Here is a 25,344-nt window from a genome sequence, read left to right on the forward strand (position 1 = left end):
GTTGTTCACCTTGCTAGATCCACGCTACAAGGAGAACTTTGCATCTCTCCTTCCTGAGGCGTAGAGGTCTAAAATGGTCCTATACCAGAAGGCCATTGTGGAAAATATGTTGTAAAAATTCCCATCAGACAAAGCTAGTGGCAAAGGGCAAGCTTTGTTGCCCAACCAAGGAGGAGAGGCAAGGAAGACAAACAGCAGGGGTACATTGTGATAGGCCTGGGCCAATTTCATGACACCATCCCAGTGTATAGGGGCTGATGACTGGGTATTTTAGACAAGGAGAGAAGTTTTTAAAGATGGTCAAGCAATACCTGGCCGAACAAACCAGCATACTCTCAAATTCCTCTGCGACCTTAAACTATTGGCTTTCAAAGCTGGACACCTAGCATGAGCTGTCCCTCTGCCTTGGAAGTGTTGTGCTGCCCTGCCGCTAGGGTGTTGTCTGAGGGAGTGTTTAGTTTCTCCTAGGGAGGGGATGGCATAACAGACAGGTGCCTTCTGTCAAAGAGAATGCCGACAGGCTCACTCTGATAAAAAAAATGAACAAAGCTTGGATTAGCCCCCACTTTTCAGCACCACCAGATGACAGCAGCACATAAAGTGTTTTCAATGTTTAATATTTGAATGCATGAATGACCCTACTTGTATCTTTCTTGGCTTTGCACTTTGTGCAAAGCCTTTATGAGTGTAGGAGTACGTCAACTACACTGTTAATTTTTTTATGAGGCGCTCCACTTGGTGCCTTCAAGGGTGTATGAATGACCCTCCTTATAATTTTTTTTCTGGCTTTGAACTGAGTTCAGAGCCTTTGAGTGTAGGAGTACAAGAACTATACTTTGTTCACAATATTTGAATGAGGCACTACAGTTGGTGCCTTTAAGTGTGTTTGGATAACCTTGCTTGTAATTTTTGGCAGGCTTTGCACTTAGTGCATAGCAGTTATGAGTCTAGGAGTACCATTACATGACAATTTGAACATAATGTGTATGAGGCCCTCCTTTATGCCTAATCCAGGGTGTATCTGAGTCGCTCTTCCATATAATATTTGGCACTTCTCGCTTCCTTCATAAATTACACTGAAATTTCCAATTTTTTAGTAAACAAATTATAAAAATGAATAAATTCAATTTTGTTTTTCTTAAATTATTATTTTTAAGTATTGCCTTATATACAAGTCATTATACAGGAAAGTGTTTCTTAACCTTTTTTTTTTCCTTTAAACTTCAATTTCTCGTAGACTTTGAATGTTGTCACTCAAAAGGGGAGTAAAAGTGACACCATTGTTCTCAGCAGTGATCTGGAAGTCAGAGATGCTTCCAGGGGTCTCCCCCATGCTGTTCTCCTTCTACTCAGCACTTTTCCTATCCATTTGAAATTGCAATGCCCCCTAGACCTCCTCCTTGGAGGGTTTGACGGAAAAATGTTTTGATTTCCCATTATACTTGTTAATAAAAACGAGCATCCCAGCATTTGAAATTGTTTGGTTCGAGTAACAAGCATTTTAGTGCTCTCTCATCTCTAGTAATTAAAAAACATGGTGAGAAATGGCAAAAAAATTGAGGATTCATAAGTTTACACGCTTCAGGTTAGCAACCCTTATTCATAGCTTCAACAGTGATGTTTTGAGGAAGCAGATAAAGGCGCTATCAGGAGCAGACTGCAGGGGAGGGCATGATGAGAGGTGTGGGCTTGGGGTTTTCAGCCCTCCAGGGGCCGGACTGGAACAGTTAGAAGGCCAAATGTGGCCCATAAGCCAGACTTTGACTAGATCTGCTTTACAGTGTATATTCAGAAAAAGGATTTCTGCCCCTAAGGTAAGGTCATAACATAGTCCATATTTGTCCTCATGGCAGGACAATATCATATGTATACATTTGGACACCATACTGATATCCTGTAAGATTGACTATTGGCACTGAGGGAACAATTAAACTGCTACAAAAATCCAAGCGGGGAGTCCTAAAAACTATTCTTTTTACAACTCATGTAACTTGAACTTTTTGGCATTATTGAATAGTTGATGATTCCCAAAAAGATGAGGCTTGCAATTATCTTGATGGCACAAGATGCTGACTAGTCCATTCTTTGGGCATCTCTATATGTGAAGGGAGTTATTTATATGAATATTCGTTGTGGTAGAGCCTCCTTGATGCATAAAATCATACAACCCACTATACCTTATTCTGTTTGGGTTGCATCTTGCCCATTGGCACATTCTGGGAACAGCCTGATTCCTTAATATCTGGTCTGCAACTATGACGTACAGCATTTTCAATGCACGGGAAAGGTTACATTGGAAATTGTGGCCACAAAGATTAAATCATTTTTGGTGCCTTTTACAGGCTAGAAAACCTTGACTTTTTTTTCTTCAATATCTTTAGTAAAGCTTGTACAAACAAGTCTACTGTTTTATGTTCTGTATTTAAAGGCTCATTTACTGTTTTCTTTCATATTTCTGGGATGAAATCCAATTTTTAGCAAAAATAACTTGAAAGAGACAGCATTGAATCTTTGGCTTACCATATATTTGCTTTACATGGCTAATTGCTCTGCAAATCAGTACTATAATATCATCAGGAAAACGTGCATCAGCAGATCTGTGGTGAACGGACATAGGCGGCTTCATTCGTCTCTAGAAATGTTAGTTGTTTCTACAGGAGGTGCAAACCCAACGCCGTCTGCACCGCACAAGTGCCCCACATGGTGACATTCCTGGATGTGGCCTCTCCAATCACAGTATGACCATTTCCTCCATGTTAATACTGTAGGCACAAGAAGATGGTTTAACCAGTTGAAGACCAGGCCATAAACATCATTCCTGATCATGTGCATTTTCTGGCTTTTTCGTACATGCAGTTTTAAGAGCTGTAAAATAACAAAAATAATTTTTGCATCTATTTTTTTGTGATATACTGTATTTGGCTCCATTTTTCCGTAATTAATATCTTTTTGCCAGAATCAATGGGAAGATAAAGAGAAATGCGTGTCTGTTTTTCAGTTTTTATAACCACTGAAATACACCATGTGATTCTTTTTCTCTGTTGGAGGGGAGGCTAGTAACAGCAATTTGGATTAACAGTGACAATTTCTTAATTTTTTACCTTTTTTCTTTTTACTTCAAATATTGCACATTTGATGCTCCTAGAAAATCTTCATTTCGACACAAGTTCCTGACCACATATATATCTCAGGCCATGGAGTGATTAGGGGCATCTAATCGCACCACTGGCATGTCTGAAGTAGTGACCTTTATGATAAAAGAAAATCTGTCTAAGAAACCTTGAATGACATTCAAACGATCACTTACTATCTGCAATTTACAGGCTCCTGGTAGATTCTGAAAGTGAAAATGCTAGTGGAGCTTCCTCCTCCAGAAACAGCAGTCATGTGATAGCTGACTGTATATGCATACAGGAAAGATATATATCTTTTTGTACCATGTTAGCCAGTAGATAGAAAAATATTTGAAACTGAGAGTCCTCAGTGGTTGATACCTTTTAATGGCTAACTGAAAAGATAACGGTTACAAATTGCAAGCTTTCAAGACTACTCAATTCTCTTCATCAGGCATAGAATAAAGCAAAATCTGAAGAATCACATATTTATGCACAACATAGCACAGAAAGAAAGAATGCAATAGATAAATTTCTGCTTCATGTCACTTGTCTTATCATTAGGAGAGTGATAAACACTTGAGGCTATAATTATTGGAACAGTTCATATATAAGGAGTGTGAATGTTTTATAGTCTGGTTCTGTGTTGTGATGCCCCCATAATGTCTGAGGGGCAAATTCCTTAATTGATGTAAAAAGACAAAGCCATGTGACACATTCATTCCTGCACTGAGTGTGCCAAAGGTCATCATGAGTTTGTACTCCCAGACCCTTCTGTCTTACTGAGATTTGAAATTACCGTTTAAAACGAGTAATTTAATGTCCATGATGCTATGACCGGGAATACAAAAATGTTTTCTCCAGGTAGATCCATTATTTTTTCTCTTATTGTGTGGGGATGAGAATTCATCCTTGTTCTCAGTTTTTGCCCGGTCTCCCCCCTCATACAGACTCCCAGTTGGACATTTAGTACAAATAATTAAGTACACGACATTAGATGTGATGCAGCTGAAAGTAACCTGGGATCTTATAGTCCAGATCTCTCAAGCTGGGGAGTCGGTGGTACAGGCCTCTCTTCAGGCAGCTAACTGCACGGCTTCGGCAGCCGCAAGTGCTTTACCATCAGGAGGGCACTATGGATCAGAGAGTGGCGAGTGGACTCTGCTTCCAAAAGAGTCATTGAACTCTCCGCCTTAGCAGACAGGTCGCCTAAAAGTAAAAGTAAATGCCTTCCACAATGAAAGGCCAGTAGACCTTTTTCATAGTCAACAGCAGGTTCGGCTCTGGTCCTTTTGTATCATTTCGAGCTGGCCCATTATGACTGCCTCATCCGGACCATTCCACTCCTTGCATAGGGTCAAAGGTTTACAGGTCTCGTCTAGACCCATTTATTATTGGAAGAGCAGTCCGAAACAGTCTAGATCCAAAGGATCCAGATCCCATAGATTCTCTGCACCATGACTGGCTGCAGTATCCGGGTGGCGCCAACAAGGTAGATGGACGTCAGCTTTGGTTCCGTCAAGCCTAGCTCTCAGTCGTTTACGACAAGTACATTGGGAACCTGGTGTCTTCTGGATACAAGATAGTTTTCCCCGGTCTTGTCCCCCCTAAAACAGAGACGCAGGCAATATCCCTTTACCGAGCCATAGACGCCCTCCACAGGGACAGAGTCATTGTTCCAGTTCCGAAAAGCGAGATGTTCGAGTTTTCTTTACTCGAACCTGTTTGGGGTTCCAAAGGACAGAATGGTGCGTCCCATACTAGATCTAAAACTATTAAACAGGTTTGTCACTTCAGAATGAAGTCTCTCCACTCGGTCATCACCTTGATAATGAAGGGGGAGTTCCTATCACCCATTGACATTCGCGATGCTTACCTTTATACCTTCATTTTTCCCTCTCTTCAAAGATTCCTAATGGAGGCGGTGCCATTCACTCAACTTCACCTCCATTCTCTGCAACACGCGCCTCTGACGGTCTAGGACAGAACCCGTTCTCTCTTGATCGTCAAATTCGTCTGTCTAAGCGGATCAGTCAGACCCTCAGATGGTGCACATTGAGGTCTTCTGTGAGTCAGGGGGATCCTTCCTTCCAGTATGTTTGCTAGTGATGTCCACCAATGCCGGCCTTCTGGGCTGGAAAGCAGTATTCTGTCATCACACTGCCCAGGGCCGCTGGTCTGCTCTAGAAGTCGCGTCTCCCAATCAACGTTCTGGATATAAGATCAAATTGGCTCTTCTACGGTTTCATCACCTCACTTGTCGTGCCTTCAGAATCCAATTGGTCATCGCCATGGCGGTGGTGTACGTCAACTGTCAGGGAGACAGCAGGGCGGCCATACACGAAGTAGGTCACATTCTCCCCTGGGCTGAGAGGAACCTTTCGATCACCTCAGCTGTTCACATCCCGGGAGTTGGGATTTGGGAGGCAGACTTTCTCAGCCATCAGGGTCTCACCTCAGGAGAATGGTCTCTTCATCCGGAGGCCTTTCAGCAGACCTGTCATCGCTGGAGGACACCGAATGTGGATCTGAGGGCCTCAAGCCTAAACGCCACAGTTTCCAAGCTCATAGCTCGGTCTCATGACCCTGAAGTCATCGGGGTGGATGCACTGGTTCTTCTGTGGAACCTTTTTCACCTGCCGTGCGTTTATTCCACCGCTCTTGTCACTTCTGAGGGTCATCAGGAAATTCAGAGCGGAAGAGGATTCAGTGATCCTGATCACTCTGGGCTGGCCACGCCAGGTGTAGTACACGGGGCTAGTGCTACCCATCGTCGAAGTCCATTGGCAATTGCCGGATCATCCAGTCATGCTTTCCCAGGCCCTGAGTTGTCACCAATATTCAGGGGTCCTGTGTTTAACACCTTGGCCATTGAATCCTCAGTCCTAAACCAAGCTGAGTTCTCCCAACAGGTGGTTTCCACCATGGTCAGAGCCCTTAAACACACGTCGGTTCGCATTTATAATCGCACCTGGGAGGCCCTTTTTTTCTCTTGGTGTAGAGTCTGCGGGCATTTTTCTCTCGTCATTTTCATTCTGTCCATTTTGGATTTTCTCCAGATCGATCTGGAGTTAGGCCTCGCATTCAGATTACTCAAAGGGCAGATGTCAACCTTATCTGTGCAGTTCCAACGCAGAATTGCTACCAGGTTATAGATGAAGACCTTTATTCAAGGAGTTTCTCACATGGTACCTGCTTGGTCCTGGGAGCCCTCCAGGAGGTTCCTTTCAAACCTCTGCAGGAAGTATCACTGACCTTTGTTTCTTGGAAAGGAGCCTTTCTAGTTGCGATTACATCAATCAGACAGGTCTCTGAGCTGGCACCTCTGTCCTGTCATGCTTTTTTGCTACCTTCTCACCAGGACACAGTGATTTTAAAGACTCCCGTCTTTTCTGCTCCTTCCATCTTGACGAAGACATTGTGTTGCCCTCATTATACCCGGCTCCAGTCCTTCGTATCGAAGAGGCTCTTCACACTCTGAATGTGGTGAGAACTCTGAGGCGGTATGTTTCGCGGGCAGCGTCTTTCCGCATGTCGGATGCACTATTCGTGCTTCCAGAGGGGCATAAGAAGGGTCTAGCCGCTCCTAAAACCACAATAGCCAGGTGTTTTTCGCTCAGCTATTTAGGAGTCCTACCGCGTCAGAGGCAGGCTTATCCCGGCGGGGATTAAGTCACACTCCACTCGGGCGGTGGGCACTAATTAGGCCATTTGGCTCCAAGCATCGGCACAACAGGTTCGCACAGCTGCGACTTAGTCCAGTCTGCACACCTATGCAAAGCACGTCAATATTCTCACTCAGGCGTCTGCAGATGCAGCCATCAGCAAACGGCAGTAACAAATCTGTAGCCTGTTGGTGCATGAGGTTTCATCTGTTGGGTTGTTCCACACCCAGGGAATGCTTTAGGACATCCCATGGTCTGTGTCCCCCAATGAGGCTAAGGAGAAATAGGGATTTTTGTGTACTCACCGTAAAATACTTTTCTCTGAGCCAATCATTGGGGAACACAGCACCCACCGTTAGCCTGATGGCTTGTGTTTGTTCTGTTGTACTTTGTTGATTATGAGCTCCTACTGCTTTGTTACGGAACTTGTTCTAGCAGAGGGTGTATACTGCAGTGGAGGAGCTAATCTTTTCTGTTTTTTTGCTGTGTCCTCCGAGTGGCAGCAGCATAACACCCATGATCTATGTCCCCCAATGATTGGCTCGGAGAAAAGGATTTTACGGTGAGTACAAAAAATCCCTATTTCGTCATCTCAGCTGCATGATTTGTGACTGTTAGACAAGCTGATTACATGTGAGGAATGCCTGTTTGTTAGGGAATTCCCACATGTATTCAGCTTGTCCAGCAGCCGTAAATCATGCAGCTGAGACGACGAAATCTAAATCTCCGAGCATGCCAAAATACTCGGAGACCACCCAAACAACAAGTATACTCGCTCATCACTAGTTGGCATGTATTGTTCAATTTCACACATTGGTCAGCCAATGTTTAGTTTTACACGTTGATCGGTCATGCATTGATCAGGCATTGTGTATTTTAACACATCACTAATTTAATTAAACTTTACTAATCCCAACTGCCATCTCAGGTGAAGATACCAAGACATTATGGTTTTAACTTGAGATAATCACAAAATAAATGGGATTCACATCCTGCTGTATCCGATTTTTTTTCACTAAAAACACAGCTAAAACTGATGGCCCTGTTGAAGGCAGAGCACAGTACTGCAATGCGCAGGCGCTGGGAAAGTTCAGAGAGGTCGGGCGCCTGCACACTGCAGTACTCTGCTCTGCCCTCGCCGCGACGGGAAGCAAAGAAGAGGACGTCATCGCTAGAAGATGGGAGGCGCCAGACCGCGACACCCATCGGACCCGGACCACCCCTGGGTGAATATAACTCATTTTTCTTCTCTTTCAGTTTACATCGGGGGCTTATCTACAGCATTACAGAATGCTGTAGATAAGCCCCTGATGGTGGTGGCCGCATCTTATATATGAAAAAATAGGTGACAGGATCCCTTTAATATAAAATATACAGTGTTTACAAAAAAAGATATAAAAAGGTAAAACTAAAACGACACACAAATATGCAATATGTTATAAAATAAAAAGGGAAAACAGAAATATCTAAAAGTTTCTGTCAACAGTTATCTTCTGTTTCCTTAAGGGAAGGAGAAATGAATTACAATCAGCACAGGCCGACCCCCAAATGTGAACGTTTCCTGATGTGCCACACATCTTTTATATTCTTTTATATGCCTGGTCCTGGGCTCATATTTCCAGGATGACCTGGATTGGGCTTTTTAAAAATTGCTGTTTGTTTCTGGATGGTGTCTACTGTAATGTAGGACCTTGCATTTCAAATATCCTGTATCTCTAGCCTCCATACAGTGCATGGGAAATTTTCAGCTTGATCATAATCACTATCTCCCCACACTTTTAAGATTGGCTCACTAGATCGAGGTGTCACGATTGACACCTCTCAGTATTCTTCCAAGAGACCCACTGTGGTTCCAAGTTCTGGCAATACTGGTAAATCCAGTTTGTCAACTAAATGTAATCACTGCTGTTATATACTTCCTCCTACAAATCTATTTTTCCTTCACATTACCCTTAATGATCAGTGGTGGAACCCCAGTTATCAGACATTTATAACCAATTCTGTAGATGGACGATATGTTTATTTTGTAGGAAATCAAGCTTTTGGATCACTATATACATAATGATTCTCCCCCCCCTCAAAAAAAAAGACCAGTTGAGTAGTCTTACAGGCAATGTTGCATGGTAGAAAAGTATGCAAATTAGTCTATTTTGTAAGACAGCCTACTAGTACCACCTAGATGTGGTAGCTTTCCTACAAGTCAAGGGTCGGACAGTCACTTACAGGATAGGTCTCGTTCTTTCTGCGAGAAAGCCAATTTGCGTACTCCTCCCGTGGAACATTGTCTGTAGGAATCCATTCTCAGCTGATCTCTTCAATGGGAATCAGGGCATCATACTTAACCAGACAGACTTTTCTTCATACTGATGAGTGGCAAACACCACTCAGCAGACTGTAGATTATTTGCCAATTTATAGTGTTATTAGTGCTTAAACGTGTCTGCCAAAATCAGGCAGCTGAATTACAATCTGGTTCTCATGATTTCTGCCAGTGCCTGGTTTTAAATTTTCAGTTCACTCCTGCATTATCAACATAAGCTGAACAGCTGAGGTCAATGATTAGCTGCAGCACCAATCAAGGCAGACTGGATAGCGTCACAGATAGGACTTCACTCAGAATGGTAGCTTATCGGCAAAAGTGTATCAGAGGCAGGAATACAGTGATAGGTAAGATCTCTAATATAAAACTAGTGGCAGATAATACAGGCTCCACCATTGACAATTGTTGATGATCAGAGATCACCTGCTCCTCCTCCCTGCACAGGGCACAGTGTATGCATGCAAAGCTCTCCTATACAAGTCAATCTTCTTCAGTCTATTTTCCTATGTTTAAAAGGTTTCTGTAAAATAGGCATTCTGCAGCTAATTATATGGTTAACTGGGCTCATGCAAAAAAAAAAATGATGGAATTGCTTCTTGGACCGGATGCCTGCAGACTCCATTACAGCACTTAACTAGTCTCCCTTGCTCTCAGTTGATGTCCATACTAGGAAACACACTGGAAACGCTTGTTCAGCCTGGACTATGGGCTTAGGCACACTGGCAGAGTAATTAGAGCGTTTTCAATTGTTAATTAAATTGGTTGTCCAGTAATTTTATATTGATGACCAAACATTCAGCCAATGTAATTTCTGAAGGCTCACGCACCATAGATCTTAACAGCTCGTTCATATAAGAAAAACATGGATTTCTCTGGAATAAGACATCGGATCACACACATCAAGGTATCACATTATTCAGCTTCTTATGACCTACATATCAATATAGACGGTTTAGGAGGGTTCATCCTTCTGACAAATTCCCTTTAACCCCTTTCCGAAGTTGGGCGTAATAATACGCCCTCGTTGGAATCCCTCCCTTTGATGTGGGCTTCGGCGCTGAGCCCACATCTTTCCCGGCACATGTCAGCTGTTTTGAACCGCTGACATGTGCCTATAGCAGCCGCGGGTGGAATCGCAATCCACCCACAGCTGGTAGCCTGTTGAATGCCGCTGTCAATCTCTGACAGCTGCATTTAACTTGTGCTTACCGGAAAAGTGTCACTAATCCCGCCCATCAGTGACCCCCCTGTCACGTGATCGCGGGTCACTGATGGGTTGGCATGACAACCATAGGTCTCCACCAGACCTCTAGGGTTGTCATAGCTGAACTGCTGCCCGGTGGTTGGCACTGATAGCAAGTAGGCATTTCTGCTACGCAAAGGCACACTGATCATTGCCAGTGCATAGCAGAGGCAATCAAAGTAGTGCAACTGCTAGTCTCCCATGGAGACTATTAAAGCTAGCAAAAATTAAAAAAAAAAATGTTTAAAAATATAAAATAAAAAAATCAAATATACACATACTTGGTATCGCCACTTTCAGAATCGCCCGATCAATATAAAAAAAAAAAATTAACCCGATCGCTAAACAGCGTAGCGAGAAAAAAAATTAAAAATGCCAGAATTATGTTTTTTTTGGTCGCCGCTACATTGCAATAAACATGCAATAACAGGCCATCAAAAAATCGTATATACACCAAAACGGTATCAATAAAAACGTCAGCTTGGTGCGCAAAAAAATAAGCTTTCACCCAGCCCCAGATCACAAAAAAATGGAGACGCTAAATGGAGTCTCGAAAAATGGCGCTTTTTTTGTTTACCAAAGCTTGGAATTTTTTTTTCACCACTTTAATAAAAAAGAACCTATACATGTTTGGTGTCTATGAACTCGTAATGACCTGGAGAATCATAATGGCAGGTCAGTTTTAGAATTTAGTGAACATGGTTTAAAAAAAACCCAAAACACTGTGGATTGCACTTTTTTTTTGCAATTTCACCGCACTTGGAATTTTTTTCCCGTTTTCCAGTACCCAATATTTTAAATCTAATGGTGTCGTTCAAAAGTACAACTTGTCCCGCAAAAAACAAGCCCTCACATGGCCATATTGATGGAAAAATAAAGTTATGGCTTGGGGGAAGAAGGGGAGCTAAAAATGAAAACACAAAAACGAAAATACCTCCGGTCATGAAGGGGTTAAGAGTAGTCCTGGAAATGATCATACCGTGCCACAGAGCCCAGATCACAACATTGAGTCTGTCTGGGATTACATGACCAGACAAGATTGCACAAGCCTACATCACCAGAGGATCGGTGCTTAGTTCTCCAAGATTTGGACCAACATCCCTGCAGAATTCCTTTAAAAGCTGCAAAATATTCAGAATTGAGAGCCCTCAGTGGTTGATACCTTTTAATGGCTAACTGAAAAGATGGTAACACATTGCAAGCTTTCGAGACTACTCAGGTGTCTTCATCAGGGATTGACTAATACAAAATCTGAAGAGTCACATATTTATACACAAAACACCACATAAAAAATGCAATAGATAAGACAAGTGATGTGAAGCAGAACTATCATTATGGGAGAGGGAGAAACATAAATATTGGACCAGTTCATAGATAAGGAGTGAAAGCTTTATTGTCTTCTGATTGGTAAAGTGTTGTGATGCCCCCACAAGGTCTTAGGAGCCAATTCCTTAATTGATGTAAAAAGACATAAATCCATGCAACACATTCATTCCTGCATTGAGAGTGTCAAGGGTCGTCATGAGCTTGTACTCCCAGACTTTTCTGTCTCTCTGAGATGTGAAGTTACCTTTCAATACCAGTAATTTCATGTCCATGGTACTGTGATCAGGCATACAAAAATGTTTTGACACAGGTAGATCCATTTTTTTTTCTCTTATTGTGTGGCGATGAGACTACAAGATCCCAGGTACTTTCAGCTGCATCACATCTAATGTGGTGTACTTAATTATTTGTACTAAATGTCCAACTGGGGGTCTGTATGTGGGGGAGACCAGGCAAAAACTGAGAACAAGGATGAATTATCATCGCCACACAATAAGAGAAAAAAGAATGGATCTACCTGTGGCAAAACATTTTTGTATGCCTGTTCACAGCACCATTGACATGACATTATGAAATTACTGATATTGAAAGGTAACTTCCCAACTTCATAGAAAAGTCTGGGAGTACAAGCTCATGATGACCCTTGACACTCTCAATGCAGGATTTGCAGGTTTTTTACATCAATTAAGGAATTTGCTCCTAAGACCTTGTGGGGGCATCACACAACACATTACCAGACCCCAATCAGAGGACAATAAAACTTTCACTCCATATCTATGAACTGGTCCAATATTTATGTTTATCCCTCTCCCATAATGATAGCTCTGCTTCATGTCACTTGTCTTATGTATTGCATTTTTTCTGTGCTATGTTGTGAATAAATATGTGATTCTTCAGATTTTGTATTAGTCAATGCCTGAGTAGTCTCGAAAGCTTGCAATGTGTTACCATCTTTTCAGTTAGCCATTAAAAGGTATCAACCACCGAGGACTCTCAATTCTAAATATTCTTCTATCTACTGGCTAACACGGTACAAAGATATACATCTTTCCTGTATTTAAAATCTGCATTCATGTATATCTAGAAGAATTGGTGCTGATTTGAAGGCAAAGGGCTGTCTCAATAAAAGTTGGTTTGATTTAGATATCTGAAGTGTTCATTCATTTTATCAGATAAAAATAAACTATTAGAACTTCTTTTTTTAAAGGCATTCTTCCGTTATAGCAATTTTTCCACAATTTTTCCAAAATATTTATGTTGGATTATCAGACTTTCTGGATTAAAAAAATTAACTTAACTCGTTATGGACAGTGAGATTATGCAGATTATTTTGTGGAAAAATAATTCAAAACAATAGCCAACTATTTAGTGTATGTTTTACATCATTTTGTAATGTCATTTCAATACTAACACAGATTTTATTTGCAATAAAGGAATATCCGGGATACTTCCTGGAATTTGTACAAACTCAATCACAATATAAACAGCGTCAAGTACAAAAAGCTCATTTTCAAAAGAAATTTATTAACATCCACCCCAAGTAAGCCGTGCCACATGGTCAGTCTTCTGCTTTGTAGGCTTCACAAATCCAAGCAGCTCCAGCTCGGAAACCGCCCTGATGAAGCGTGCGCTGAGAAGCTGGTTAAGGATATCATGTTCTCTATGGCCAACCACTTAACAAGTTTATTGCACATTAAGCGGAAAAAATAAATGGTTAGGTTATGTAATAAAAAAACAAAACACAACTACATCCAAGTCTAGGTTTCTGATGATTGAGAGAGGAACACAAATGATGATGATGCCCAAAAGCTGAAGTGCCTACCTGTTGTGGCGGGAAATATTCTCTCACATTGGACTTGCAGAATTGTCGATTTATGCTGTTTACACAGAAGTACCGGACAAGTACTACCATCGACTAGAGTGTTCATTGTAAATTTGTATATTAATGTCCTCCATATAGCAGTGACATCAAATAAGCAGCACTTCCTATGGAAGTACCGGAAATTAGGATAGATCTCACTGCACGGATTAAAAGTTTTGGAACTTTATTTGATCATGATAAAATTGGACGATTCTTTGGATTTTATCTTTAAGAAAAAGGCCAATGTGTCCTGGGGCATTTAGCACCCTTAATCATGGCCAATATAAAGCAGCACAAGCAGATAAAACAGATCTACATACAGTCATATGTTAAAGTTTGGGCACCCCTATTAATGTTAACCTTTTTTCTTTATAACAATTTTGTTTTTTGCAACAGCTATTTCAGTTTCATATATCTAATAACTGATGGACTCAGTTATATTTCTGCATTCAAATGAGGTTTATTGTACTAACAGAAAATGTGCAATCTGCATTTTAACAAAATTTGATCGGTGCAAAAGTATGGGCACCTCAACATAAAAGTGACATTAATATTTCGTAGATCCTGCTTTTGCAAAAATAACAGCCTCTAGTCGTTTCCTGTAGCTATGAGTTCCTGGATCCTGGATGAAGGTATTTGTGACCATTCCTGTTTACAAAACAATTCCAGTTCAGTTAAGTTTGATGGTCGCCGAACATGGACAGCCCGCTTCAAATCATCCCACAGATGTTCAATGATATTCAGGTCTGGGGACTGGGATGGCCATTCCAGAACATTGTAATAGTTCCTCTGCATGAATGCCTGAGTAGATTTGGAGCGGTGTTTTGGATCATTGTCTTGCTGAAATATCCATCCCCTGCGTAACTTCAACTTCGTCACTGATTCTTGCACATTATTGTCAAGAATCTGCTGATACTGAGTTGAATCCATGTGACCCTCAACTTTAACAAGATTCCCGGTGCCCGCATTGGCCACACAGCCCCAAAGCATGATGGAACCTCCACCAAATTTTACTGTGGGTAGCAAGTGTTTTTCTTGGAATGCTGTGTTTTTTTAGCCTCCATGCATAACGCCTTTTTGTATGACCAAAAAACTCAATCTTTGTTTCATCAGTCCACAGGACCTTCTTCCAAAATGTAACTGGCTTGTCCAAATGTGCTTTTGCATACCTCAGGCGACTCTGTTTGTGGCGTGCTTGCAGAAACTGCTTCTTTCGCATCACTCTCCCATACAGCTTCTCCTTGTGCAAAGTGCGCTGTATTGTTGACCGATGCACAGTGACACCATCTGCAGCAAGATGATGCTGCAGGTCTTTGGAGGTGGTCTGTGGATTGTCCTTGACTGTTCTCACCATTCTTCTTTTCTGCCTTTCTGATATTTTTCTTGGCCTGCCACTTCTGGGCTTAACAAGAACTGTACCTGTGTTCTTCCATTTCCTTACTATGTTCCTCACAGTGGAAACTGACAGGTTAAATCTCTGAGACAACTTTTTGTATCCTTCCCCTGAAAAGCTATGTTGAATAATCTTTGTTTTCAGATCATTTGAGAGTTGTTTTGAGGAGCCCATGATGCCACTCTTCATAGGAGAATCAAATAGGAGAACTACTTGCAAGTGGCCACCTTAAATACCTTTTCTCATGATTTGATACACCTGGCTATGAAGTTCAAAGCTCAATGAGGTTACAAAACCAATTTAGTGCTTCAGGAAGTCAGTAAAAAGTAGTTAGGAGTGTTCAAATCAAGAAAATGATAAGGGTGCCCATACTTTTGTAACGGTCAAATTTTGTTTAAATACAGATTGCACATTTTCTGTTAGTACAATAAACCTCATTTGAATCCAGAAATATAACTGACTCCATCAGTTATTAGATATATGAAACTGAAATAGCTGTTGCAAAAACCAAAATTGTTATAAAGAAAAAAGGTTACCATTAATAGGGGTGCCCAAACGTTAACATATGACTGTATATGACAATACCGCTCTCTTCTGCTCTATAAAAAAGTGCCTACTACATGTGGCATTTCACTTCCAAGCAGGATTTTGGAATGATCTCTTGTGACTGAACTACCTCCGTAACCAAATAGGACTGGAATGTAACATGGGCAGCTACAGGTCTCACAATCGACAGCTGTGGATCACAACCGAGGCCTGTGACAGCTGCACCTTTATAGAAATACTTTCATCACAACTAAAGGGATAGGAAGTTGTAAGAAAGCCATAAAAAGTGGCAGGACATGAGATTACTAGGGTGTGTGCACACAGCGTCTTTTAGATAACTATGGAACTAACACGTTTTCAGGAGGAAGACGTTTCTAGACACTCCGGCAACTTTTGTCCTGACGAGTCTAATTTGGCTTGTTTTAGTTTGTTCTTCAATAAGGGTGCTTTCACACTGCGTTCTTGCCCATGTTCGGTGGTCCCGCTGGGGCTTGCATCTGAGTAAACGTGGGCTGTGATGTATCATGCTCAGGAGTATAAGCCTTTTAATCACAAGGTGATAAAACCTTTAGTCTAATTAACAACCCCACATAGCCTGACATGTGACACGTTGTTGAATTCTGTGTTTTAACCCCTATCTCCTGCTGTCCTCAGATTACATAGCAAAATCCTGCTGATGGATTCCCTTTAATGAATCAGGTGTTTATGACTCCAACACAGCCCCTCATGAAGATTGGCGGTCTTAGATTTCATTTAGACATGTCGAATATCCCAGAAACACTCATTTTCGCATTACTGTCCCATCTTAGTTAGGCTGCTAATCACACGACAAACTAGCAAAACACTTGTGCACTGCTATTGGATCCTTCAAGCAGACGCTAAAATCATCACTCTCGGCAGCAGCATCATCATGTGTAAACTGCACATATTATGCCAATAACTAGGATATTCTATGTTCACAGAATGATACCATTATCCATCGTTCTGTGCACATGGAAGTGCGGCCAAACAATCTAAGCAGGCTATTAATCGGCATACACATAGAGGTCAGCCAGTCTAAATACAGCCTTGTTCATTTCTTCCCATTATCAGTCAAACTGATAGAAAGAATCCATGTAGCTTGTTTAGCCAAGGCTATTTTTGGTCAAATACCAGTGACAGAGTTTGGAATTGAACATGTCCAGGTTATTAATGAGGCGGCACAGGACAAGCCTCTGCATGTGCAGCATTTGGGAATGTCCAGCTGCCGCTTACACATTCTCGCTACTTTACCCAGACAAATAAAAAGGATACTGAGTCATCTCATCCACTTGATTCAGGTTATCCGAACCACTGTCATCATCAGCATTGACAACCGTTGCGAATGCCTGCAGATATGTATATAAAGAGGGAAATAAGGTGACACTGGTGGCTGCAAAAAAACCTACGTCATTAAATCTTACGTTTTTTCATGTAAAAAATGAACGAGGATCAATCAAATCTCAAATTCCAGTTTACTATAATAAAGGTAACAAATGGGGTTCTAAAGCAGTCTTGGTCACTTGTAAAAAATCCAATCACTCTGTGCTATACACACACGGCAGTCATGGTACAGATTAATTCCGTGATCGTGGTAACTCCACACCAATTTTGCCACAATTTAAAACAAAAAAAAAATTGGCCATGGTTATGACGAAAACAAAAAACAATGCGGCCGCAACCTGTGAATGCAGTCTATGGAGAAAAGTATTGTGACTCCCCTCTAAATAACTGAATTCAGTTTTTTCATGTAGTCCCATGAGGTGTATGAATTAAAGCACCTAGCCGTGCAGTCTGCCTTTACCAAGGTTTCTGAAAGAATGGGCCATCTAAAGAGCTCCTGGGCCCACTGATAGGACATCAGCGTTGTGAAAAGTCAGTTTGCAAAATTTATTCTGTCTGAAAGACTCCGCGATCAACTGTGAGAGATCTAATTGAAAAAGTCTAAGTGCTCAGAAACCACACAACTCAGCAACAAAGTGGAAGCCACGTAAAGCTATAGTGTGGACTTACCAAAGTCACCAACGCTTTGCTGACTCAATAACTACAGAGCACTAAACCTCCTCTGCCAGCTGCATGAAAGCCTTACATTACCAGGCACAATGCCAAGTGTCGGATGCAGTGGTGTAAAGTACACCGCCACTGGACTCTAGAGCTGTGAAGACAAAAGGTTCTGTAAAGTGACAATTTCACTCCTTTAGCTATAAATTTGGGGTTTTGCCAAATTCCACGAGAACGTTACCTGCCTTTATACATTGTGTCAACTGTAAAGTTTGGTGGAGGAGGGTGTTGTTACAAAGCCAGGTTTTGAGACACCTTAGGTCTCTTCCCCAGGCATGATATAACGTTTCTGAAGAAACAAATATATGCACAAAAGGGAAAAAAAACAAAACAGGCATGGCATAATAAATGGACATTTGGGCAATGTCATATTTCCAACTCTTTGGGAAGAGTGTAGGGGAAGGTCTTTTCTGCTCCAGCATGTCAGGGTCCCAATGCACAAAGCAAGGTCCATTAATACATGGTTGGGGAAGTTTGATGTGGAAGAACCTGCCAGTCAGAGTCGCTGACCTCAAACCCAAACACTTTAGACATAAGCAAGAAAGGAGATTGCTTGTCAGGCCCTCCAGCATCAGCAGCTAGCCTCTCAGTTGCTGCTTGGGATGAATGGGCAAAAACTCCCAGACACACTTGCAACATATTCTAAAAAACCTTCCCAGAAGAGAGGAAGTTGTTTTTAGCTGCAAAATGGGGATCAACTCCATATTAGAATGAATTTTGAATTGGATGTCATAAAATATCCTGTAGGTGTAATATGTAGGTGTCTCAATGCTATTATCCATATAGTGTGTGCTAGGAGACCCATGACAGGTACCATCATATTAATGGTCTTCAATAGTTTAACCACCTCTGTATTTTGCGGACTCTACCAGACTTCCATAAAGCAGCAGGATCTCAATAGAACATACTAGATGGCATATTTCATACCTCTAACCAGTCGTAGAGGTTAATGAGTCTTCCACACTCAAGATGCAGCTTGTATGCGATGCATACATCAGGAGCTGCGCTAGATAAGGCTCCATCATTTTCCAAGGACTAATTGGAGAGAAGAGAGCAATGTTAAACTGTTGAATATAGAATGGCAAGTACATATGCTGATTGGTCACCCCCAAATGTATTACAAGCCACACCCATTACAGATCACATACAGTGGGGGAAATGAGTATTTGATCCCTTGCTGATTTTGTACGTTTGCCCACTGACAAAGACATGAGCAGTCTATAATTTTAAGGGTAGGTTAATTTAAACTCTGAAAGATAGAATATCAAAAATAAAATCCAGAAAATCACATTGTATAAATTATATAAATTTATTTGCATTTTGCAGTGAGAAATAAGTATTTGATCCCTCTGACAAACAAGACTTAAAACTTGGTGGCAAAACCCTTGTTGCAAGCACAGCAGTCAGACTTTTTTCGTAGTTGATGAGGTTTGCGCACATGTCAGGAGGAATTTTGGTCCACTCCTCTTTGTCGATCATGTCTAAATCATTAAGATTTTGAGGCTGTCACTTGGCAACTCAGAGCTTCAACTCCCTCCATAAGTTTTCTATGGGATTAAGGTCTGGAGATTGGTTAGGCCACTCCATGACCTTAATGTGCTTCTTTTTTAGCCACTCCATTGTTGCATTGGCTGTATGTTTTGGGTCATTGTCTTGCTGGAAGACCCAGCCACAACTCATTTTTAATGTCCTGGTGGAGGGAAAGAGGTTGTCACTCAGGATTTTACGCTACATGGCTCCATCCATTCTCCCATTGATGCAGTGAAGCATTCCTGTGCCCTTAGAGAAACACCCCCAAAACATGTTTCCCCCTCCATGCTTGACAGTAGGCATGGTGTTCTTTGGGTCATAGGCAGCTGGGACCACAAGCCCTTCTCCCAATCACTCACAGAATCATCCAGGTGTTCATTGGAAAACTTCAAACGGGCCTGCACATGTGCCTTCTTGAACAGGGGGACCTTGCAGGCACTGAAGGATTTTAAACTTTTACGGCGTAATGTGTTACCAATGGTTTTCTTGGTGACTGTGGTCCCAGCTTGAGATTATTAACAAGTTCCCCCCGTGTAGTTTTAGGCTGATCTCTCACCTTCCTCATGATCAAAGATACCCCACGAAGTGAGATTTTGCACGGTGCACCAGATCGATATCTATTGACAGTCATTTTGTATTTCTTCCATTTTCTTACTATTGCACCAACAGTTGTCCCCTTCTCACCCAGCGCCTTGCGTATCGTTTTGTAGCTCATTCCAGCTTTGTGCAGGCCCATGATTTTGTCCCTGACATCCTTAGAAAGCTCTTTGGTCTTGCCCATGTTGTAGACGTTAGCCTCTGACTGAATAATTGAGTCTGAGGACAGGAGTCTTTTTATAAAAGGTGACTAAGTAAGACAGCTGTCTTTAATGCAGGTAACTACTTGATTAGGAGCATCTAACTGGTCTGTAGGAGTTAGATCGCTTAATGGTTGGTAGGAGATCAAATACTTATTTCTCACTGCAAAATGCAAATAAATGTACCGTATATAACTTATACAATGTGATTTTCTGGATTTTATTTTTGATATTCTATCTCTCAATGTTAAAATTAACCTACCCTTAAAATTATAGACTTTTCATGTCTTTGTCAGTGGGCAAACTTACAAAATCAGCAAGGGATCAAACACTTTTTTCCCCCACTGTAAATTGCTTTATTACCTTTAAATATGTTGAAGGGTTGTGCAGAGCAGTGTGCAGGGCGATACGAGGTACAGCATTCAGATGTTTGCGGAGGACGCTGGCAGCACTAAAATATACAACTTCAAACAAAGGCTGATCTTCTGGACGGGTTAAGTGATCTCTGAAATAAGAAGTAACCCTGAGTTATTAGCAGAAATTATATCCGTTAGTGTAGGCTTCTATAGGGAGCCTGAAAAATTGAATGTAAAAATACGCAGATAAGTTTTTAAGTGCCCAATTCAAACGTTTCTGCACAAATGCTGATTCAAATCTGCACTAAAAATGCATAAAAAAAAGTGAAGAAACATCAACAGAAGATCTGTGGTTGGTTATCCGAGACGTTTGGAACAATCAATTTGTACATAGATTTTGAAGGAATTTAGCACGTGTACCTTGAATACCTTGAAGGATTGATGCTTTGATGCGTTTTTAAAGGCAAAAGGGTGGTCACACCAAATACGGTTTTGATTTAAAATTCTCTTTTGTTCACTTTGCATTTTTTTATTGATCAAAATAAACTTTTAATATTTTAATTTTAAAAAGTATTCTTACTTAGCATTTTTTCCACATCTGCCTAAAACTTTTACTCAGTACTGTATGTGAATGAACATATTGGCTGTATACGGCATTTTAGGACTATAGCCCAACCTCTCTCTGTGATATTACATGATGGACAATACAAAGGAAAGATTCATAACAATGTCACACTTACTACACTATATGCAAGTATACACTGCCTAAAGAGCCGGATTGCCTGAAACCCACCTAACCAGGCCATCAAGAAAGTCCACCACCTCTAGGCGAAGGGATTCAAATTTACTGGGCTTCTTTGTTCTTCTTGTTTCTTTCATTTCTAGCAGCGTCTAGAGAGACACAAAAGGGATATATTAAATGAGATCCAGCCTGCCTCAATAAATATCTTCCACCCTACCATCAGGTTCCAATCAGATGCTTTTCTGACCCACTGGTGAACTCAGATTGGGATCTGTATGGTCTTAAATGCGATCGTGTATCAGAATACCAAAGAAAAAACAACAGCGGTGAGTTATTTTAAATGCACATTTGTGAATGGGAATGTTATCTTGTCTGGTACACGTTATGCATGCTTCAAGAATTATCCTAGAAGGCAAAAGGAAAAATAATGCATCCCATGTTAGAAAGTTTAAAAGGCTTTGTGTAGCTTTGGCTTGATAAATCGATATTTATAGATAGAAGTATTAATAGGGAGCCTGTCACGTCATTTTTCCCTACTAAACTGTCCCCAATGCCTTACAGGTCACAGAATGTGCATCCCTAAATATCTATAACGCCAAACGCTGCAGTATATAGGGAAAAAAAAACCACTATCTTTAGTTACCTTTTATATAAATTTTCGGCTTGCAGTCATGTGGCTAATGCTGGATTTTGCTCAGTCCTTCTCCCCGGCCACAAGTGAGGCCCACCTTAGTTTAAATGATGGGCTGAGCTGCCCCCAACGCCACGACGCACCCCAGGCATGCACATTGCGGCTTGGTGTACATCCCCAGCGTCATGTCCGATCGGCGCAAGCTCTGGGAGCCGCTGGTACTGCAGAAGATGTGTGCTTGCTGTTAGTACGCAGGGTGATACAAGAGGTGCACTCCGACAGCATGCAAATAAAGGGAGCGTGACTGAAGAGACATCCAGTGCTACCCAAAGACCGGCATTTACATAGCCCATAACTTAAGGCTGTGTGCCCACGTAAGCGTTTTATGAAGCGTTTTTCGGGGTCAAACCGCTTCAACAACGCTTAAAATAAGCATCCCATTCATTTTAATGCATTTTGGCCTTTTTGTGCCAATGGATGCGTTTTTTTCCGCATAGGAAACGCTTAGCGGTTAAAAACGCAGCATGCTCATTAATTTTGCAGAAAAGTCCGCGTTTTTAGCTATTTCCTATAAGTCCAGAAGACGAGCGGAAAAAACGCATCAAAGATGCGCGGTTTTTGCGCGGAAATAAAACGCGTGTTTTCTGGGAAGGAGTCCATTTCGGAAGCAGAAATTTTCTGCATACGTGGGCACATAGCTTAAAAGTGGCTTGTTTTTTGCTTATATACTGGGGCGTATAGGATACATTGGGTTGCATATAAGCCCTGTTTCACACATCCGTTTTTTGTGTCCGCCAAACGGATCCGTTTCCGTTTTTTGCCGCTAACGGATCCATTTGGATCCGTTTTGACGGATCCGCGGTAGCCGCTAATGCAAGTCTATGGGGAAAAAAAACGGATCCGCCAAAAACATGGCGGATCCGTTTTTTAACGGAAAACGATGGATTTGGACGGATTTAAAAAAACGGAAGTGTGATCCAGGCCTTACATGACCTGTACAGCACTGGGGGCAGTTAATAGGGCAAAATGGCATGACAGGTTCCCTTAAAATATTATATATGTTACATTACACACAAACATATCTTTAAATAGGACATACATAGGGTTTTGTCTATTATCTAGACATCACATGTACCGGTCAGGACAACATTCCTATTTTTTTTTTAGATTAGCATTTAGGATTGCTAGCTGTTTATATTCTGCCACATCTCAGAGGAAGGTCTGCGAGTCCTGCTTCCCCCAACCTAATAAAATCTGAAATTGGATAGGTCAATCTTCTGAGCAGGCCAAGCGACCAGGGGATTCATATTCTACGCTAACCAGGAAGACAGTAAGTGAGGACACTGAAAATCCTCTCTTCTATGCAAGCCACATATGAAACTCTGGCCTGTGGGCCAAATCTGCAGGGTGGTTATATTTGGCCCACAACGGCGCCACTGCTTCCAGCCCTCTAGTATCGCACCTTCAACTGTATTGGCATCAGCTGAATCTCCCTCCGCCATCATTATTCCTCTGCGTCTGACATTTCAGTGCAGTAGGCGTGATGTCACCATTTCATGCCCACTGTGCTGAGCAATGAAGACCAGAGACCGGAGCAGTGTATATGTATATATACGAGTATGAATGTATTATACATACTCCCAGCCAGTAGACGCGGCCTCGCTTCCATACACTTGCATGGAACGAGGCGGCACTCTCTAGTCAGCCATGCCCACTGGTCACCAGTCACACAAAGAGCAGGTAGAAAACAGCACTAATTAAAAACAAAAAATCTTTGGCTGATAAATGGACTGCTCAGCCCAATATGGAGGCAGCCATCAACTAACAGTCTACTACAAAAAACAAAAACTGAACAGCACCTCTGAACAGAATAAAGCAAGTGTGAACAGGTGCAAGCTGCTATGACTGCATAATACACAAAGAAAAGAATACAGCAGTGCATTGTAAGCGCCAAGATGTAAGAAAATATTGAATGTATAAAATTTGGCCTGTATTACTGCTAAATAGACTATAATTACAAAAAATGAGGGTACTTGGCGCATAAACTGGACAATTCATGAGAGCCCACCAGCCATGACAAGTCGAGAGGCACGTTTGATTAATATTACGTTTAGGGCCCATCAAAGAAAGGTACACCTTGTTGCAGCTCATGGGCTCTCATGCATTAGTGAATCTGTGTGTTAAGTACCTGTTTCCTAAGTATATTCTATATAGCAGTAATACAGTCCATATTTCATGTGTACAATGTGTGCATACAGCTTAACACTTACAGAGTGCTGCTGTATTCTTTTATTGCATGTTACGAACAGGGCGAGCTGCCATGACTGCATATTTGCTTTATTCTGTTTGGAGATGCTGGCAAGTTTTTGTTTTTTAGAGATATATACATATACAGATATTTGTACATATAGATATATTTATATGTACAGTCTTCCATTTTACAGTAAGATACAAAATAGATTAGAAGACAGTCCAACCACTGTAGACAAAGATCGATTTTGGATTTAAAGTTAGATAACTCCTATATTGTGCCTCCCCTGTCCAATCTGTAACGTGCTATGAGATATGGGGAAGCATGGAAACAATCACAGCATAATAAAGAGTAGACAGTCATACGATGTTTCACTTTACCACTGCATCTATAGCTTTCACGCCTTGTATTCAGAAGCATATCCCAGCTGTCGCTTGTCCAGCACTTATATATGCCTGCACAGGCAGCTGGGGATATGGTGGCCTCTGACCTCCTAATCTGCTATCCCGTCCCTCCTGCATGTTGCAGATTGGGGCAGAAGAAGAATAACACCTTATTAGTGAACATGTTAAGGCATTTGCAATTTATATTCAAAAAAGATGTCATACGCTTGTGCATGGCACATTGCAATACTACTGCTTATATAATACATACTTTCTGAAGCTGGTACAGATCAGTCTTCTTCTGTAGGCCTTTTTGTGTGACGCGCTCTTCATCTTCTATGTATTGCACGTTATCCCCTGCTCCTCCACCTAGATTTATTTTACAAAAAAAAGAATAAAAGAATATCTCTGTAAAAATGACATGGTTTATGTCTTCTAAAACAACTTCTTTAAGGCCGGGATAAATGAGCCAGACTGGTTTCTAGGGTCATGCTGAATGACCACCTAACAAATCTACACAAGACTGGAGCTTCAGGAATTACAGCCATGATGTGCACATATGGGAGAGTGAGGCCAATGGGTCTGGGCCCTCCTAGATGTATTAAAGGGTTTTTATGATTTAGTCCATCTCATATTGGATGTAATTTGCATCCAATAAATGGAGTCATATAATGATTGTCTCATAATAATGGCTCCTTGCTTCACGGCACACTGCCACTCTGAGTTCTGAAGGTAAAAAGACCCTGATGATGATGATGATGATGAGGAGCAAGAAAATATTGCACTCTGGGATCAGAATCTTTTTTTTTTTTTTTTTAATTATTTTCTTTTACCTCTGGGTTCTCGTCATGGGTTAGAATTTTTTTCTCCTGGCCTGAGGTTCAATGCCTCTCATACACCCCCCGTCATTTCTACTTATGTGGTCAGGTTTGCCATTGTTTTTTCCACCCTTAGATTTTATTCTTAAGCAGTCAGCAGAACCTGAAGAGAAGAGACCACCAGCAGAGACTACAGTATAGAATGAGCGCCTGGTAGAGTCCGGATGCCTGGATTTTCAATTGTATGGTCACCTCTCTCATTTTTCACAACTACTGTACATGTATAGCAGG

The 25,344-nt window shown here is 41.5% G+C and overlaps 1 protein-coding gene across 9 annotated transcripts in view; it reads right to left on the bottom strand.

The window, feature by feature from the left end:
* Positions 1-2,505: 2,505 nt before the first annotated feature.
* Positions 2,506-25,344, bottom strand: part of ORC3 (origin recognition complex subunit 3) — a 142,649-nt gene continuing 119,810 nt past the window's right edge. For 6 of the 9 annotated variants that reach the window (XM_073589598.1, XM_073589596.1, XM_073589602.1 and 3 more), the window contains 7 exons: positions 24,507-24,604; positions 21,022-21,119; positions 20,236-20,377; positions 18,473-18,580; positions 16,760-16,833; positions 13,202-13,296; positions 2,506-2,762 (listed from right to left, as the gene is read on the bottom strand). In XM_073589598.1, the coding sequence (XP_073445699.1) occupies positions 2,623-2,762; positions 13,202-13,296; positions 16,760-16,833; positions 18,473-18,580; positions 20,236-20,377; positions 21,022-21,119; positions 24,507-24,604 (755 nt within the window). In that variant the 3' untranslated portion in view covers positions 2,506-2,622. Of the gene's footprint in view, positions 2,763-3,101; positions 3,248-13,170; positions 13,297-16,759; positions 16,834-18,472; positions 18,581-20,235; positions 20,378-21,021; positions 21,120-24,506; positions 24,605-25,344 lie in introns of those variants that run through there. The other 3 variants (XM_073589603.1, XM_073589600.1, XR_012234811.1) reach the window with 2 other exon arrangements.

The sequence above is a fragment of the Dendrobates tinctorius genome, unplaced genomic scaffold, assembly GCF_039654945.1.
Source record: "Dendrobates tinctorius isolate UK_male_01 unplaced genomic scaffold, ASM3965494v1 ptg000111l, whole genome shotgun sequence".
Lineage (NCBI taxonomy): Eukaryota > Metazoa > Chordata > Amphibia > Anura > Dendrobatidae > Dendrobates > Dendrobates tinctorius.